Source organism: Vigna radiata, chromosome 4, assembly GCF_000741045.1.
Source record: "Vigna radiata var. radiata cultivar VC1973A chromosome 4, Vradiata_ver6, whole genome shotgun sequence".
Taxonomy (NCBI): Eukaryota; Viridiplantae; Streptophyta; class Magnoliopsida; order Fabales; family Fabaceae; genus Vigna; species Vigna radiata.
Window position 1 is genome coordinate 17,734,425 of NC_028354.1, and position 18,728 is coordinate 17,753,152.

An 18,728-nucleotide genomic window follows, 5' to 3' on the forward strand; every position below is an offset into this window, starting at 1 on the left:
TTATTATCATATATATATATATATATATATATATATATATATATATATATATATATATATATATATATATATATATATATATATATATATATATATAAATTGCTGATAAAAGAAGAATATATAATTTATATTATTCTGGAGAGTGATATAAGATGTTTGTTGTTCAAAAACTACTAAAAGTTACTCAGTGGTTAAAATAATTTCCTGTTGCTAAGATTCCTTGAGCCTGGTAAAGTGAGCAGAAAAAAAAAAAAAAGGATGAGTTAAATTAAACAAGTCTAAACTTTAATGTTTTGACCATCTTTAGAAAATAATAAAGGTGGCAGCAGATGGGGGCTTCCTTTCCTTTCTATACTTTCTTGTCAGATTATCAAGAACATATCTACATACAAATAAACAAATTACTAAAGAATTTGTTTCTTTTTCAAGATGAAATTATATTTTACATTCTTTTATTACTATTAACATATAATTTTAACCTTTCAATCATTTTTATTCCAATTTAGTTTTTTAGTTAATTAATCATTAAAGTAAGTCTTTAAACCACTTCTATGTAGAACTGATATACTTTTCTTTGAAAGAAAATCAAATAATTACATATTTAAAATGGATTTGAAAGAATTTTTTAACTCTTAAGAACAAAATCAATATCCACAATTGTTTATGGGATGCCTAACACCAAGGAGCAAAGTCTGACACTAAAGTAGACAGAATAAAAGTAGTAACTGGAGCTATGCTTTCTCTATTACACATCATCCACTCCAACCTAAATCTGATCCTGCTAAAACATCCCTCAGAGAAAATGCAATTTTATATAAAAATATAATAATAAAGAGTTTAAATTGTGGCAATTTATAAAATAAGTTTAAAATGTTTGATGGAAGGAAAAGGAAGAACCTGCTCGAGGAAAGAAATACTCAATACGTGTGTGTATACATACATATATATAAAAGAAGATAAAAATATGTGTGTGAAAAATAAGACAATATAATTTAAAAGTTAATTCCATATTATTTCTTTTCTTACAAATACAAAACTTCTTTTCATCTATCTCCTACCTACCAAATAGGCATTAATTTCTACTTTATGTCTCATCTATTTTCATCCCATCAATTTCTCTAGACATTGTCACACAGATCCTAGATACAAGTTCAGTGTGTTGTCCACAGTGCTTCCTTTATTAAGTACAAGGTAGCTGAAAGTAGTGACAAATTTTTTGTTACATTTAACTTCATTTATCTCATGTGAACAATAATGAGTTAAACATTATTCAACAACTTCACATTACGGGAATCTTAACAAAATCAGTTTACATGGTTGTAATACAAAAATCTAAGCACTGTCCCACTTAGTGGGGACGGCTAAATAAGATAAATCCATTCAAGATGATTGGAGTTATCAAAGTCATTCTTTAAACTTCCATAACATACAAAAAGGAATTCAGTACAAGCATTCCAATTATTTGTACTCTCTAGAACTGCCTTACAGCTTACAAGGAGTATTTTATAAATTATATAATAATGTTCGTACATTAGTTTAAATGATCTTCATACCTGTAAACGATATCTTATACAACCAATTCCATAATTTAGATGTACAAAAGGTGTTACATACAGTGAAAATAGAAAACAATAAACATGCACTGACCATTGTCAACTCTGACTAGTGACTACACCTTCGTATTATCCATTTCATCTTCTTGACAACTTCATTCTGTACTTTAGGTGGAATGAGTAATCATGACGTCACACTTTTATACTATGATTTGCTCTTCTTTTAAGCGCAAATGTACAGGTCTTTGATCATTGCTTCCAAAATCCATGTCTTTAAGCAAAGGGTGCTTCTCCGGTACGACATTGTGCGGTTTTAATGGCATTGAATTGCTATTAGCTGTGTTGTGGCTGCTATTTCTAGCAGCAGGCACATCATGATTATGCTTACCCTCATACGTGGTTATGACAGCTTTGGGGTCGGTTGAAGCTCTCTCAACATGCTTACGCACGTTGCATCCTGCACTTGTGCATTTGTAATAACTCCTGTCCATACGAATTCAGTACCAAACAAGTTACAAGTATTACAAAACATAATACATTCAAGGCTTACAAACAACACTGGTTATCGAATTGTATTCAGATTGAAAGAATGAGTGACTGTCTCCTCATATACATTAACAAAGGAAACAGATATGCATCAAAAGATGAGAACACACTACCTTCAAGGAAACAAAAGAAAGAAACATTTTCTATCGAACATCATACATTTCAGTGAGGGTTGAGGGCACGGGAACAAAACTTGAATCTTGATGTTACGATTATCTCATGGTAAAAAAAAAATTGCTATAATGAATACAGAAATTCAGAGACTAATCACACAGTTGAAGTGGTGCTGATAATCAGATCGCTGACTAATGCTACGAGAAACAACAGCAAAAGTTTCAATAACATCAATGTAGGTGGGGAAACACAACAGATTCTCCCAGTAAGAATATAAATACAACAGTACAGAAAAAAAAAAAAGTGAAAACACTTTAGAATCAAAGGAGCACACACAATGTGAGAACAAGGAGATAATTTAAATTTTTTTATTAAATTATAAGATGAAACAACAAAGTTCTCTAATTTTAAATTTAAAAAATTGGATAGAAACTGAATTAACAACTAAAATACGTTAAAAAGCTTCGTGGAAAGCAAGCAAATGGTTTAGTTTTAGTTACCGTATTCTTTTCAACGACTTTGCATATTGCATTCCAAATTTCCCATCAAATGTACCACTAAGATTCATTTAAAGAAAGACTTGAAAATAATATGAAAAGTGACAAACATAACAATGTACTTATTCCTGGTGGCTATTAACGTATTTGTCAAGATAAAATGTCAAGTTTCTCCCAATTTTCCAGTAAAAATTTGTCAAGCGCAACATTTGGGGTAATAGTCCCCAATCACATTGCTAATAGAAGCTGACAGATAAAATTCTATAATCGAATCTGGAAGCAGAAGCAGACATTCCGACACAGAAAATCATTTGTACAGAGAAATGAAAAGCCAGAAATCAAGGATAGGCGACAGCAAATTTCTAAGCGAATACTTATAGTACACAATATGAAGAAAACTAAAAGCACGTGAGGTTAATTTAGCAGTAAGACGGAAAGATAATACTTTCTCCTTCTCAAAACATTAGTAGTCTTACAGAAGAAATTTCGTTTCATTTTATCTGTTACTTTAGGAAACTACGAAGATGTCTATTAATTTCTCTAACTTCATTCTTATTGCTTGACATCTCCCACTGAATGAAATGATAGCAAAACATCAAGAAGTACAAGAGAAATATTGTCAAATTATCAAATACACTTTATTTAAGATGTTCATAATCCAAAACAAAATGATATTTTTGAAAGAGGTAGTATCAATCAACACAGATTTGTCTGTGAGTATATTTTACATTGACCTCCTTGAGGTATAAGAAGCACATGCAAACTCCCTATTAAGTTTCAGAAATTACACTGATAATAAAGTTGTTACATTAGACGAATAACCCTGGCATAATATTTAGAAGTTTGCAAAGACATACATAATGTGTTATATTTGTTCAGGAACTTCGTACCCATTTAAAAACAACTAAAGTGAATGCATAATATACAAATAGAGAGAGTCATTTCACAGTACAAATTACCACACATTATACACACTTAGCACAGACTGGATTTCGTGTAAGCAAAAAGCAAACCTAAACTTCTTATAACCTGGTAGCACGGATTCACCTTATACCATAAAAATTTGCTGCTTGCTAATTAATTTGACTTCGATATTTTTATAGTGGAATTTAAAAGAAGATACAGAAAACCTAATAGAGGATTCTTCTATCTATGATTAATATCATATCTATTAAGGTAATCAAACTTTATACAATTAGTTACATGATTCCAATGCGATATACTGTTAAGAATTAAACAGACTCTGAATTTTTGAGAAATATGGACATACAAGTCTTTTAGAAGATATATTGTAGCAAAGAGTTAAAGAATCACCTCGGATGAGGATTTCCCTTCACCACTTTCTGACCATATTTTCTCCACCTGTAACCATCATCCAAAAGATCAACTTCGCTTCTTGTTTGCACAATAATTTTGGGTTCTGTGACAGTCTTCTGAGAAAGAGGTACTTCAGAAACCGCAAGATCAGTATTCCTGAAAAGCAGAAATTTAGCCTATATTGAGAAGAATTATAGAGGTGCATAGCACTATGATAAAGGATCAACGTGATTAAACTTGCCTTCTCTTAGGGTTTGGTTCAATGTCATCTGCCTCTTCCCTATTATCTACATCACCCACTTCCTCGCGCCCACTTGACCCAGGTAGTAGTTGCCTAGGTGCCCCTTGGTTGGAGATCTGGTCACTTTCAGGAACTGAACAATCAGGAATGTTTTCACTAAACTTGTTTACTTGTTGTCCAACCCAACCTTGTGAATTTGACTCAGACTTAGGCTGAACAATTGCACTTCCATTTGAATCACTATTATCCTTGACACGTCTATTTGCCTGAGGCTTTTCATGGTTATGCTGACCTTTATATATAATTTCAGTTATGTGTCCATCAGGGGCACGCTCAACTTTTTTCTTCACTAGGCAATTCAGATGTGTACATTTGTAGTAGCTCCTTGGATACTCGCTGCCTTTAACCTGCTTCTGCCCATACTTGCGCCAGTTATAGCCATCATCTGCAGGCTTGTCAATGGCCTGGGAAGCCAGCTGATATTTCTTATCAGCCTGTGAGATATCCGACGTTTCCAGTTGAGCATTTTTAGCTTCTGATACAGACGGAACTATCTGCTGCTCTGAAGCTTCATTTAGAGCAAAAGATGGCTGTTGTACAGGTGGTTCAGTGGGGGCAGTTACTGGATGCATCTGGTAATCAGCTTGCATGTGCATATGAGACTGCGCTAGGACAGCTTGAGCTGTAACCTGTGCTAAAGCCTGTTGGTGAGACATCCCAAAGGGGCTCTGTATACATCAAATTGAAGAGATGGTGAGAACCTCCGACAAGTATATCCACCATCCCATGGTAAAAATATCACATTAAATAATAATAATAATAATGATGATGAATAAATACCCCAACAGCAGGACCAGCAAAATGTGTAATAGAATGCATACATAACCATGCACAGTATTCCAGAAATAAAAGAGACACAAATTTTTAAGGACAAAACGAATCTTCAACAACATTTATGACATTTTTACCATGTAGTAATGAACAAGTAGAATGCAAAGCTAAAACAGCCGTTAACAGAAGACAAATATATCCAATCATTGAGTTTCCTAGTCAACATAGACATGGACAACGAAAATGTCTCGATTATTTTCACTGTCGAGTGACTCACGGAGATCGCATTTTTCAGCCACGAATTTTGTCTTCATTTTCGGTTATTGCCAAAAAAACATATCAAAATTATCACTGACGAATCAGGGTAATGCAACCAAACACCATTTTACTTGGACACAATACCTCTAAAACTTTTGACATTTTGAAAAAGTGTGATCTAAATCCCACTGGCTTCACTAGAGCAACCCATTCAACAACACCAACTTCGTAATCGTATTACTCCAAAACAATACTTTTCACGCAGTTGAATGCGCTAAAAAAATCCACCCCTTGTCTGAAAATCCACCATACAACTCCACAACCCAGAAATCCTTCGACACTAGTGAAGTAGTCCACTGAAAACATAACACACGGCACAATACAATTGTAATAAAATCCAGATCAAATCTGAACTGTGGAGAGTACTATATACTACAATCACAGTCCACAAGTACCTCCCTACAAAGACACTGATAATCCCAAAAACACCAAACTCCAATCCCCCATACCCATCAACCGATCCCACACCCTTCTTTCAAAAAAATCACATCTTCACAAAAACACCACAACCCTTCTGAAATTCATCCTCACAACACACCTTCAGGAAGCGTTATCACGAATGAAATTAATCACCTGAGGGGAAAAGAAGCCAGGGGAGTTAAGAAACCCAGAAGGGCTCAACCCGGGTGGAACAGTGAAGACAGGGGAACGAGCAATGACCAAATTCATGGGTCTGCTCTGCTTGAAGCCCTTGTGGGGCCCATCATCGTCCTTGCCGGAGTTGTCGGCCACGGTGGCAGAGAAGGCCATCGGGGAGGCCATGGCGCCAGCAAGAAGCTGGGAGAAGGAGCGGCAGTCGGCGGCGGCATCAGAACCGAAGAAGCTGGAGACGAGGGTCATGGGACCGGGGCTAGCACCGCCAGCGGCGGAGAAAAAGGCCTCCGCGGAGGGACGAGGAGGAAGTGTGATGGTGGGGCGCGGATGCGGCGCCGTGCCGGAGTCGGCGTTGGGAGTGGACATGGGTGGTGGGTGAGAAAATTATGGAAGAGAAAATAAAATGGATAGATAGCGCGAGAAAGGCACGAAACTATGGGTTTCCTTTATTTTCGTTTTGTTTTGTGTTGTTATCTTCAACACTCTCAGCGCAAAGTCCAATTGGTGTCGTGCAAAACTCAATAATAATAATAATATTATTATTATTATTGGATGAAAATTATGTATTTTATTAAATAAAATAACTTATTAAAAAAACAAAACTATTTAATTAGATATTAGTTATTAAAAAATACATTTATTTTTTATTAAAAGGTAAAATAATAAAAAATATACTAAATATAGTTAATATATATGTTTTGTTATCATATAATAATATCTATAATATGATATAAATTACTGGTCTTTGTGTTTTACTCTCTCTTCTTTTTGTTTGTTTTACTAAGTTCTCATTTCTTCTTTATGTTTTGTTTGTTTTTCATTTCTTATTACTGGTATCGGATTTATAAAATTAATAGTTTGATTAATATTGTCAGTAATATTAAATTTATTAATAATCTATATAATTTATAATTTTCTTTTTCAATTCATTAACCTGTATAGGCAGTTTTCTTTTTCTTAAAAGGAATGTGGATTTTGTCTTATTAATTATATTTTTATTTTTTTTCTATTTACTATACAAATTATGAAGGTTTTAAAATATTTTGGTAAATATAATTAATATAAGAGACAGTTTGAATAATTATTTTCCATTCAATTAATTAATACTTTTTCTATTTCTTTCTAATTATAAGAGAAATTCAGTTTACTCTGTTGATTAAAATTTATTGTTTGTTGACTACAAAAAAGAACAGTCAAAAACTATTAATATGAAAGACAGATCAAAATAAATTATATAAAAAGATTAATAGTTTTAGCAAATATTTACTATAAAATAGATACTCTAAATATAGGAATGGAGGTAGTATACATGGAATTTTAATAAATATTTAATTGTTCAAAAGATAGTCAATGATTCATGGAATTTTGAAATATACATATTTTTTCTTTTATTAATATTTCTCTTTGTTATTCATATTTGTAAACCTTGAAAAAACCCAGGAATGTGTTATCCTGCAGAAATTTCTAAGGTAAATAGTAAAAGAAACTATTTAAAAAAAAAGTTTTGTAAATGAAGATGAATAACACCGAAGAGATTAAATGAAAACAATTTTTTTACTATGAAAAAGTATAGGATTAAATATGTTTTTGATCCCTTAATTTTTATTAAAAATTAGAATTAGTCTCTCTTTGAAACTTTAGACTAATTTAGTCTCTTATCTTTAAAACTGTATGAATTTAGTCTTTTTAATCAAATTTTGTTAATTTTATTTGAGGTTTTAAATGTATTTCTCAATTAACATTGAAGAAAAAAATGTGTTAAACAGTATAAACTTAACAAAAATTGGTTAAAAAAACTAAATCAACATATTTTTAAAGTTAAAAGATAAAATTAGATCAATTCTAATTTTTACTAAAAATTAAGAGATTAAAAACATATTTAACTAAAAAATAAATAGTTTTAGTTATATTAACGTGTGAGCATGATGAACAGAGTGGGACACCATGCTTTCACATTTCTGAAACAGATATTGCTTTATGCTGTTACCCTTACTTCAACATATTCAACTGTAAAATTCATAACTTCATTGAAGGGTCCCATTTAGCACAGACAAAATGAACCCTTTCTAAAGATATTCTTTCACTTCTACATAAAGATCTTGTTAAAATCTTCAAAGTAATTTAGTTTTCCACACTTTTTTCACACTTTTTTCAGAAGTTTAAGTGTAACGTTGAAATGTAAATCCATAGAAGCATATGTGCAAAAAACACTTCAATATCAAAATTAGATTAATGTTTGATAATTAACAATAAATATAGGAGTAAATGCACATAACTTCTTTACCTGAAATATCTAAAATCTCTATTTATAAGTTTTAAAAAGAATTTTTTTTATTAATGTTAACATAATTACGTCTTAATTATATATAATTTATAATTTACTTTTAAATTGATTAACATTGATATTGATTAATGTATTCAGTCTAATTCATGACTGATCGATTTATTTGAAGTTCATCGTTTCTTTAAGTTTAAGTATTTTCCACAAAAAAACATGGTAATGTCAACTGAACTATATGAAAAATGATACTTTGATTATATGACAAAATTTTGACACTAATGAAGTGTCAGTTTTTCATTGGTTGAAGTTTAAAAATAAAAAAAAATAACAGATCAATTAAATACTTATACGTCAATAGTATCAAAATTTTGTCATGTCAGAGGAGTCAAAGTATCATTTTTCGAACTATATATCTATTAAATTCAATTTATTTTACTCTCTTTAACAAAACAACTTGAAATTTTTACGTAAGATGTATAAATGGTTTAAATTGTAGGATAAGAAAGTTTTCTTATTACTTTTATTAATGACAACAAAGATATAGCAATACTGATAAATTATTCATTATGTATTTTTTTTAATATATAATTGATTATGATTTGTGTCTCCTAACATGCTATTCTTTTTTTACAAATACAATGTCCGTGTAAAAAATTATAATTATTTTTATGTAATGTTATGTTAATTAGATGTGTTATATGTAAATACGAGGCAACAGTTTTCCCCCAAAACGATTGAATTAATTTGTTTTCACTAAATCAAATTAAAAATGTAAACTAATAAAAATCAAATAATTTAATTTGCAAAAGATAGAATGTTCTAAGCACCTGGAATATAGTTTAGTTTGATAGGATTGTGTAGGTGGAATAAGATAAACCATGCTCTATGAAATTATTGTCTTCTTTAAATTCAGAAATCAAAATCAAATAAATAAATGAAACCATGCCAAAAAGGAAGTATTTTATCTGAAAAAGAAATGTGCTATTTATGATATAAAATGGAAGTTATATAGTTCTATTATAGTTTACAAATTTTATGAACTAAATTTAATTACATTTCTTTAACTATAAAATATGAATTCAGTAAACTGAAGTGGCAATAGAGAAGTAGCAATAAATAGCAATGCCAGCTAAAAGGAAGAAGGAGAGTGGGTCCTGAATAAAGGAGCAAGTGGCCTAAATTTTAAAGGCACATTAAATTTTAGTTCATTATCATGCACTATGAATGAGAGGACAAAGTGCTCTTAGCAACTCACTCATTTCACATTCTAGTTGACCCTTTTAATATATCAATTTTACGTTGCTTAATGGATTAAGAAGTTTAAATTTTTCTAATTAAAATTAACATAACATGTTAATTTAAATAATTATAATTTTTATATTTTAATATTTAAAAAATACAAAAATCATTTTTAAGTATGATGGGTCTTTACTTACGGAAAAAATACAACAGACATTGTCATAATAATATTATAAATGTTGTTCCAAAAAAGGTTGAGAATAGTTTTTAGTGATTTTGGACCAATCACAGGATGTCACGTAGATGATGTTCAAATGTTGTCAAAAAAATATTGTCTAAATATCATTATCCGTTTGTGATCATTCCAAAATAAAAAGTGTTTTTTTAACAATTTTTGTTAACAACATTTTGACAATGTATATATGGTAACTCGTTTAAAATATTTTTTAAAAATAAATTCAAACATATTAATAAAATAATGACATGTAACCGTTGTAAAAAAATTGTTATAAAAAAGTTGTTAGCATGTGTTATTTCAAAATACACAACTTTTTCTCATTCTTCTATTTACCTTATTCTATTCCTTTTTATATTTCTTTCTTACAATATTATATATATATATATATATATATATATATATATATATATATTTTTACCTTTTTAGAGTTATTTATTAGTTTTGATGTCTTCATAAATTTTTTTGAAAAATTTCTTAAGACTTACTTAACACACAATAAATAAGTTTTTAAAGATAATAAATTTACATGTCTCGAAAAAAATTTTATTTTACAAAATCCAAATATTTAAGACATTTAAATTTATGAATCTTGTTTAATTTTATATTTTTTATATAATAGGAAACTTAAACTTATATTTAAATTTTCTTTTTAATTATCTTTTAAGTAGAAAATCACTAATATTAATCTACACATACTTTAGTTTATAATAATAAAATAATAAAGTAGAGTTGATAGTGTTTAAATATGTTTAACGAATGAGTGGATTAAGAATGTTTTTATACAATGTTGTAGTTTGAGGTATATGAATATGAAAGTGTGAGATAGTTTGGTATAAAGCAAGTTGAGTTTGGTTAGCTGGTGAAATGGCATGACACTGCCACTTGCTAATACATCTATTTGACAGCAACTATATGCAAACGTGCTTCCAAACAACTTGCCAAACGCCACACTTTCACTGTCAAGATATTAAATATTTTTTTTATTTTTTATTTTTGTCTTGAGACATTTAGGTTATATAAGTCTAGGCTGGTCTCCTGGGTCAGTCTCTTTTTTCTCAACTAATAATTATATAATTGAAAAATAGGAGTGATACTGTTTTATTGAAATAATTTAATAAAAAAAGAGAAAATTTATTTCATTGATGAGATTTCAATTTTAAATATTTTTTATTTTTATTTGTTTAAAACAGATTGAAATGGGTTTATATCAGTAGTGAATTTAATTGGTTTGTAAAACATACACTAAAATTGGACGAAAATAAAAGAGATAAGAAATAAAATAAAATTTAAATGTATTTGTTTTAATATATGTGTGTTTTATGCATTTAATAATTCCTACAATGTTTGAGAGTTCAGATCTAAAGTGGTCTTAATATATGGTTTAAAAACGACGAGGTTTATTATTGTATATGTTTATTTCAAATATATTTGAATTCTATAATTAATAATTTATTTTTAAATTTTTCAAGTAACTCGGCTTATAAAATTTAAAATGTATTATTTATTTATTTATAATGTATAATTAGTATAAAATGTATTATTTATTTATTTATAATGTATAATTAGAAATTTAATTTTGTGTTTTACAGGTTTAGTCAAAAATATAAATTTATACATATTAGGTTGTACATTCTAAAATATAAATATATACATTAGGTTGTATATTCTAAAACATAAATTTATACTCTAAAATAAAAAAAAAATATATATTTCATTTATGGAATGTATATACACATTAGGTTGTGCATTCCACAATGTATTTTTTATTTTATATATTAAAACATACAATCTAAAATATAATTTTGTATTTTGGAAGTAAAATCTAAAATATAGATTGTTTATTTTAGATTGTGAAGTGAAAACATTTCTGGATTGTTTATAAAATAAAAATTTTAAATTAAAAGGTAAAATTGTAATCTCGAAATATACTGAAATTTATGATGAAATTATGAAAGTCTAAGAACCATGAAAATGTTAGCTGGAAAATGGGCTTTGTCAACACAAATGGGCCGATCTGAATCATTTCAACAATTTATAAAATTTTCTACGTATAATAGTGGTGTAACCAGGAAGTGAAGTTACTGTTATTTGCCGAATATAGTGTTTGAGTGGCTATGCAAATGCAAATTCCGGTGGGAGGGAGAGTGCCCACATGGTTTTCTCGCCGGAGGTTACTGGAAGAGAAGCTCTGTCACCTCCACAAGTGCACCAACCTCAACCATGTCAACCAAATCCTTGCCCAAATTCTTAAAGCCAATCTCCACCATGACCTCTTCGTCGCTCCCAAACTCATCGCCGCCTTCTCCCTCTGCCGCCACCTCACTGCCGCAGTCAACGTCTTCAACCAGCTTCCCCACCCCAATGTCCACCTCTACAATTCCATCATCAGAGCTCACGCCAATAACCACTCACACCCCTCGCTACCCTTCAACGCTTTCCTCCAAATGCAGAAGAACGGTCTCTTTCCTGATAACTTCACCTACCCTTCTCTCCTTAAGGCTTGTATCGATTCTTCCTCGCTTCCCTTGGTCCGAATGATTCATGCCCATGTTGAAAAATTTGGTCTCTACGGGGATATTTTCGTGCCCAATTCACTCATTGATTCGTATTCTAGGTGCGGGAGTTCCGGGCTTGATGCGGCCATGACCTTGTTTTTGGTCATGGAGGACAGGGATGTGGTCACTTGGAACTCCATGATTGGTGGGTTGGTCCGATTTGGGGAATTGGAGTGTGCGTGCAAGCTGTTTGATGAAATGCCTGAAAGGGATATGGTTAGTTGGAACACGATGTTGGATGGGTACACCAAGGCTGGGGAGATGGAGAAGGCGTTTGAGCTGTTTGAGAGAATGCCGGAGAGGAATGTTGTTTCATGGTCGACTATGGTTTGTGGGTATAGTAAGGCAGGTGACATGGATATGGCGAGGGTGCTGTTTGATAGGTGTCCGGGGAAGAATGTGGTGCTTTGGACGACGATAATAGCGGGGTATGCTGAAAAGGGGAATGCGAGGGAGGCGACCGAGTTATATGGGAAAATGGAGGAGGCTGGGTTGAGGCCTGACGATGGGTTTTTGTTTAGTATTTTGGCGGCCTGTGCTGAGTCTGGAATGCTTGAGTTAGGGAGTAGAATTCACGCGTCTGTGAAGAAGTGGAGGTTTAGGTGTAGCAGTAAGGTGTTGAATGCGTTTATTGATATGTACGCGAAGTGTGGTTGTTTGGATGCTGCGTCTGAAGTCTTTAGTGGAATGATGGCGAAGAGAGATGTGGTGTCTTGGAATTCCATGATCCAGGGGTTTGCCCTGCATGGACATGGCAAGAAAGCGCTTGAGCTTTTCTCTAGGATGGTAGACGAAGGTTTTGAGCCAGATAGATGTACATTTATTGGCCTTTTATGTGCTTGCACCCATGCAGGACTTGTTAACGAAGGGCGCAAATGCTTTTATTCAATGGAGAAAATGTACGGGATCGTTCCTGAAATTGAGCATTATGGTTGCATGGTGGACCTTCTTGGACGTGGGGGACACCTAGAAGAAGCTTTCAGGCTTCTGCGCAGCATGCCTATGGAACCAAATGCCATTATATTGGGTACTCTTCTGAATGCTTGTCGGATGCATAATGATGTAGATCTTGCAAGAGCCGTGTGTGAACAACTGTTTAAGTTGGAGCCATCAGATGCTGGGAATTACTCCCTTCTGTCAAATATTTATGCTCAAGCAGGAGATTGGATGAATGTGGCCAGTGTAAGGTTACAAATGAAGAATACAGGAAGCCAAAAGCCTTCAGGGGCTAGTTTCATAGAGGTAGAGGAAGAAGTGCATGAATTTACTGTATTTGATCGGTCACACCCTAAATCAGATGATATATATCGGATGATTGACAGATTGGTAGAGGACCTCCAGCAGGTTGGATCTGTTCCAATGATACACCAATAGAGTCGAATGAAATCATTGGTTGCATTAGCTTGCACAGCACAACTGATTTGATGCTTCAAGAAATGCATATATACAAATCATATTATTGGTTGCAACCACTGGTTCAGCAACAAAGTTGTATAAATGGCAGAACCTATGCTTATGGTGCAAGCATCATCTGCCTTCCTACTAATGCTGGCAGACCTTTTTGTTTGTTCTCTTTCATCGTTCCCTCCACCTATACATGTTCCTCTCTTCCTTCCTACAGCATCTATCTCATCAATGAACACCAAACATGGTGAATTTTGCTTGGCCTTATTGAACAAATCCCTCACCCTTGAGGCCCCTACACCCACAAACAACTCAACGAACTCCGATCCAGATAGGGAGAAGAAAGGAACCCCAGCCTCTCCTGCAATTGCCTTGGCCAGCAATGTCTTTCCAGTCCCCGGAGGCCCTACCAAAAGAACNCCTTTCGGAATTTTGGCTCCAACGGCTGAAAACTTCTCTGGGGTCTTCAAGAACTCAACAATCTCTTGGAAATCTTGCTTGGCTTCATCAACTCCTGCTACATCCTCAAATGTCACTCCCGTATTTGGTTCCATCTCAAACTTTGCCTTGCTCCTGAAGTTAGTATCATCAGAGGAAATAACGTTAGGTTGCTCAATATAGTAGTTTATACCGAGGTGGAAGTGACATACTAAAAGAAATCAGTTATACAAGAACATATACTCCTTTTAAAATCATCTTACTTGCCATGAAATATCAACATTCTCATTGTTTACTTTGATTGCGAGTATTATTGAGAGAAAAATAAATTAGGCTTGAACTGATTGGTGAGCACTGATTTTTCTCTCAGTTCACCTGCTTGAGAATTATGAAACCATTTTTATGCAAGGTCGTCGTGAGGCATATAGTCTCCCATGGTTCATCCAGCAGCCCGAGAGTCCATGCTGCAGTGAGAGTGATGGAGTCCATATTGGCACGCGAGTGTTTTGCTCTCTGAGTAAGATTTGCTGCATCGGCATACAAATTATGCTGGAGAAAGTGTAGAATTTTTTGCAATTATAATAGTAATGGAGTTAGCAAAATAAATACGCATCTTCAGAGGGCAAGCGTGCATTTTAGAGCCCTATTTCAGAGGGCAAAAGTAACATAAAAATCAAAATGAGGTGTATAGAAGAAAAGTCTTATCTAATCTAAATGATATTATGGGCAGCTATGGCTACTTTCCTGTTTTTTATTACCACTCAAACAGATTTGTTGTCATTCTCTATAGTCTTAACATGCGCAAAGAGATTATGGGGTTTTTTTTCTTGTTGAATTTTAGCAAAGGAATCTCGTCTTTCTGTTATGTTTTCCTAATTTTAGAATTATATTCTTTTTTCCTCCATCTGATGAGGCTTATTTAACCTTACCCCTCGAGCTTAGATTGCCCAGATATCAACAAAACCGATACTCTGAATCATTGTGCGTCATGTTTTTTTTAACCTGATTAGCTGTATCTTATGCGTGTATGAGTTTGCTACACTGATATATGTCAGAATGAGTTCTGAATTGGGTTGAAAACTGTATTAAGAGTATTCTAATTAGTAGATAATCTTGCATAAACTAAAGCTGCCTATCGTATGTTCAAATTGACATGCGAGTATCATAAGCATTCTGAAACTTAGTCGAACTATGTGGTGTGATATTCTGAAAACCAAATCATGGATATAATGCTAGTCTAAGGAAGGGAATTATTGATTTGAATCTGGAAATAAATTGTTTAATTAATCTGAGCATCATATGATAAGACGAAACCAATGTTTTACTAATGAATCTTGCATGCTGAAATGAGTTTTCTGGATGTATTGGGTCTGTGATCAAAATAACATAGAGAATGTATGTATGGGTATAGGTTGATTAAACTAGTTACATCAGTTATATATACTAAACCAGTGAACTAGGATAACCATTAAAAGATACTGTGTTTTGAATAATTGTTAGTTGAGTTAGCATAAATTTTTGTAAGTGTTATGTGTTGATACTTTGTATTTCAGATTTTTGAGATAATGTTATAATTTGAGGATAGGGGTTGTTTTAAGTGTTAAAAGGTTGCTGGGAAAATTTTTTAACCTAGAAGAAGGGTATGTGAAAGTATATGCAAATCTCGTTGGTTATAAACACTCTGCAGAGAAGTAGTGTTAAATAGTAGTATTGCTATTTCAGGACTTTCTGGTACTGTTTCTAATGGTTATAAAGCTTATATATGCTAATAATGCTGTTGTAATTTTGCATTTGATGTATGGATATTGGGTGTTATTGATTTGCTAAGAATCTGCCTGATGCATAGTAAAATTAACGTTGAAAGCAAGCGTATTTTTTTTTTTAATAAATATCTGGTGGATTGAAAAGATAAAATTTGAAGATTGGTATGGCTGTTTGATGTGATTTAAGTACGTTGAATGTAGTTGTTATAATTATTTCAATTTACTAAATTAATTTTTATTTTTTTATTCTTCACACATATTTTTACAATTAAATATAATATTAATAATTATTATTTTATATTACTTTTATGATATTTTAATAATTTTTAATTTTTATTAATTAAATAATATTTTTTAATTTATCACATTTATCAAATTTTACATTAATTTTCATAAACTTTACATTTAAATTTATTTTCATTCATTATTAATTCTCTAAAAAAATAAAAATCAATTCATTCTTAAATTCCTTCCTAAAAAACAAAATATTGTACTGCTATACATTTAACACATATTTTAATAACTTTTTTTAATAATGTTTTTATAATAGAATATGTGTTACTGTTTTATTGGTTTGTTTGGATTTATTTTAAAATATTTGAAATGGACTAATCATAAACTAGTGTTGAAGTGTTAAAGAGACTTTTTCCTTTTTTATATATATTCATCCCAGTTAACTTCTCTTTGATGGCCAAAAGATCTCATGGTGACACTCTGAACCGTAAGTAGCTTGAAACCTCTTTCTTTTTCTGCAATAAATGTTATTCGATACTTTTGATTCTGAATTATTTTTCTCTGGGAAGTGTACTCGGTATGTTTGGGTTAGCTTATTTCTCGCTTTTTGTTTTCTTTTCAATTAAAGGAAAAAGCTATGTCAAATATTCCTTATATAAAAGCTCTTAGCTCTAGAAAAATTAAGTACCTTATTTTGTAAAAATAGATAATATAGTTATGATAATCTGACAATATGTTATCCCATTTACAATTATTTTTATAGTATATTTATTAAGTAACTTTCATTATAGTTACTCAGTACGGTTAGAATACGTCTGTTCAACAAATTACTTAATATATTATCTTTGCTTCCCACAATGATATGACAAAAACAAAAATAAATCACTCAACTCTTTTTTGCAAAAATCTGAAGGAACCTCATAGGAATACATAATCTAATATTTGTCAAAAAATTATGGGGTGTCATTGTTTTTCAAATAAATAAATGTATTGGATTATGGATAAAAAAGGAGTTTGATGATAATTTTGAGGAATCCTCAGAAAGTAATACAAGACTAATATCCTACTCTCTTTTTATCTTTTGAATCCTACGTGTAGTTCTCTATGATGACATTTTCCAACGTCCACAAGTTGTGAAAATTTTCAAAGTTGGAAGTTGGTGTAGAAACAAGTTAGTGGCAAAGAAGTTGACACATAGCCAAAAAAGGGTTTGATCCATCCAACACTACCAAATAAAGAACCCTACGTGTTTATCCAATGACCCATACTTCAGAGACACCCAACTTGGATTAGATGCCACTGTCAAAAAATATAAAAAAGATGTAGATACCGTACAAAATAAATTTGTGGTGCACATTAAGCCTCATTCTACATTTATACACATTCTACAGAATTCTCATCAATTCATTTCATTTCACTCTTGTTATCTGTCCAAAAACAAACATGGAAGCATGTTTTCTCTCCCACAATTCCTTCGCCATATCCACAGATCAAGTCATCCCCACTGCCAGAAACGCCTCTCTATCACACTCCAAGCGATCTTTTCAACCTTTCCACTCTACAAAAGTTACAACCCCATTTCCCATATCATGTAAGTTCCTCACACTAACATCTTGCTCTTAATACAATGTTTTTAATCTTAAAAAAGCTTCAAATCTCATGATAGGTTGCCACATGTCATCATCGTCACCGTTGTATGATGATGAGAAGCCCAGACTAAGTGGTGATTGGCGATCTTTCCGTGCAAAACTGGTGGCGGGAGAGCAATTGCAAAGGCCGGAGGAGGTTTCTAAGATGAATGATCCAGACACTGTGGTGGATCATCCTCCAGCCATCACCATTGCCGATAAATGGGCCCACGTAATCCACGAGCCCGAAAAGGGGTGCTTGCTAATTGCGACCGAAAAGCTGGATGGGGTCCACATCTTCGAGCGGACGGTGATCCTTCTGCTGTCAACCGGGCCCATAGGGCCATCGGGGCTCATCCTGAATAGACCGTCCCTGATGTCCATCAAAGAGACGAGATCAACGGCGTTAGATGTGGAGGGGACGTTTTCCAACAGTCCCTTGTTCTTTGGGGGTCCCTTGGAGGAAGGGCTGTTTCTATTGAGTCCAAAAGAGGGTGAGGGTGGTGATGATGGAGTGGGGAAGAGTGGGGTGTTTGAAGAAGTGATGAAGGGCTTGTATTATGGGGCAAAAGAGAGTGTGGGTTGTGCTGCGGAAATGGTCAAGAGAAATGTCGTTGGGCTTGGGGAGTTTAGGTTCTTTGATGGCTACTGTGGCTGGGAGAGAGACCAACTCAGAGATGAGATAAGGGCTGGCTATTGGACCGTCGCTGCATGTAGCCCAAGTGTTGTTGGGCTTGGCAGAGTCGGAAGTGTTGGGCTTTGGGATGAAGTTCTTGGGCTTATGTCCAGAAGAAAGGTGATGTGAATCGAAATGTGACAGTTACTATCTGTCAGCGTTGTAAATTATAATTATTTTCCTAATTATTGTCTTTTGGTATGTTTAACTGTCCAAATTAATGGATTTCAATTGAACTTAATCTAATCTAACTCCGCTACC

General features: G+C 32.7%; 4 protein-coding genes across 5 annotated transcripts; 2 read left to right on the forward strand and 2 right to left on the reverse strand.

The window, feature by feature from the left end:
* Positions 1 to 1,436: 1,436 nt before the first annotated feature.
* On the reverse strand, positions 1,437 to 6,479 carry LOC106759365 (probable WRKY transcription factor 3). Of its 2 annotated transcripts, none has more exons than XM_014642510.2 (4): positions 5,991 to 6,479; positions 4,269 to 4,996; positions 4,025 to 4,183; positions 1,437 to 2,036 (listed from the first exon to the last, which is right to left on the reverse strand). In XM_014642510.2, the coding sequence occupies exons 1-4, from the start codon at positions 6,375 to 6,377 to the stop codon at positions 1,754 to 1,756; spliced, it is 1,557 nt and encodes a 518-aa protein (XP_014497996.1). In that variant the 5' UTR covers positions 6,378 to 6,479; the 3' UTR covers positions 1,437 to 1,753. The 2 variants fall into 2 exon arrangements, with proteins under 2 accessions (XP_014497996.1, XP_022635742.1); XM_022780021.1 differs by lacking the exon at positions 5,991 to 6,479 and adding an exon at positions 5,502 to 5,939.
* Positions 6,480 to 11,754: 5,275 nt separating this feature from the next.
* Positions 11,755 to 13,905, forward strand: LOC106758142 (pentatricopeptide repeat-containing protein At3g29230). Its single transcript, XM_014641077.2, has one exon. The coding sequence runs from the start codon at positions 11,884 to 11,886 to the stop codon at positions 13,696 to 13,698; it is 1,815 nt and encodes a 604-aa protein (XP_014496563.1). The 5' UTR covers positions 11,755 to 11,883; the 3' UTR covers positions 13,699 to 13,905.
* LOC106758143 (ATP-dependent zinc metalloprotease FTSH 6, chloroplastic-like) lies at positions 13,776 to 14,655 on the reverse strand. The gene is made up of 2 exons (XM_022780174.1): positions 14,562 to 14,655; positions 13,776 to 14,377 (listed from the first exon to the last, which is right to left on the reverse strand). Exons 1-2 carry the CDS (start codon positions 14,653 to 14,655, stop codon positions 13,776 to 13,778), a joined length of 696 nt encoding a protein of 231 aa, XP_022635895.1.
* Positions 14,656 to 17,519: 2,864 nt separating this feature from the next.
* LOC106759357 lies at positions 17,520 to 18,713 on the forward strand. Its single transcript, XM_014642502.2, has 2 exons — positions 17,520 to 17,754; positions 17,830 to 18,713. The coding sequence occupies exons 1-2, from the start codon at positions 17,607 to 17,609 to the stop codon at positions 18,594 to 18,596; spliced, it is 915 nt and encodes a 304-aa protein (XP_014497988.1). The 5' UTR covers positions 17,520 to 17,606; the 3' UTR covers positions 18,597 to 18,713.
* The last annotated feature ends 15 nt before the right edge of the window (positions 18,714 to 18,728 follow it).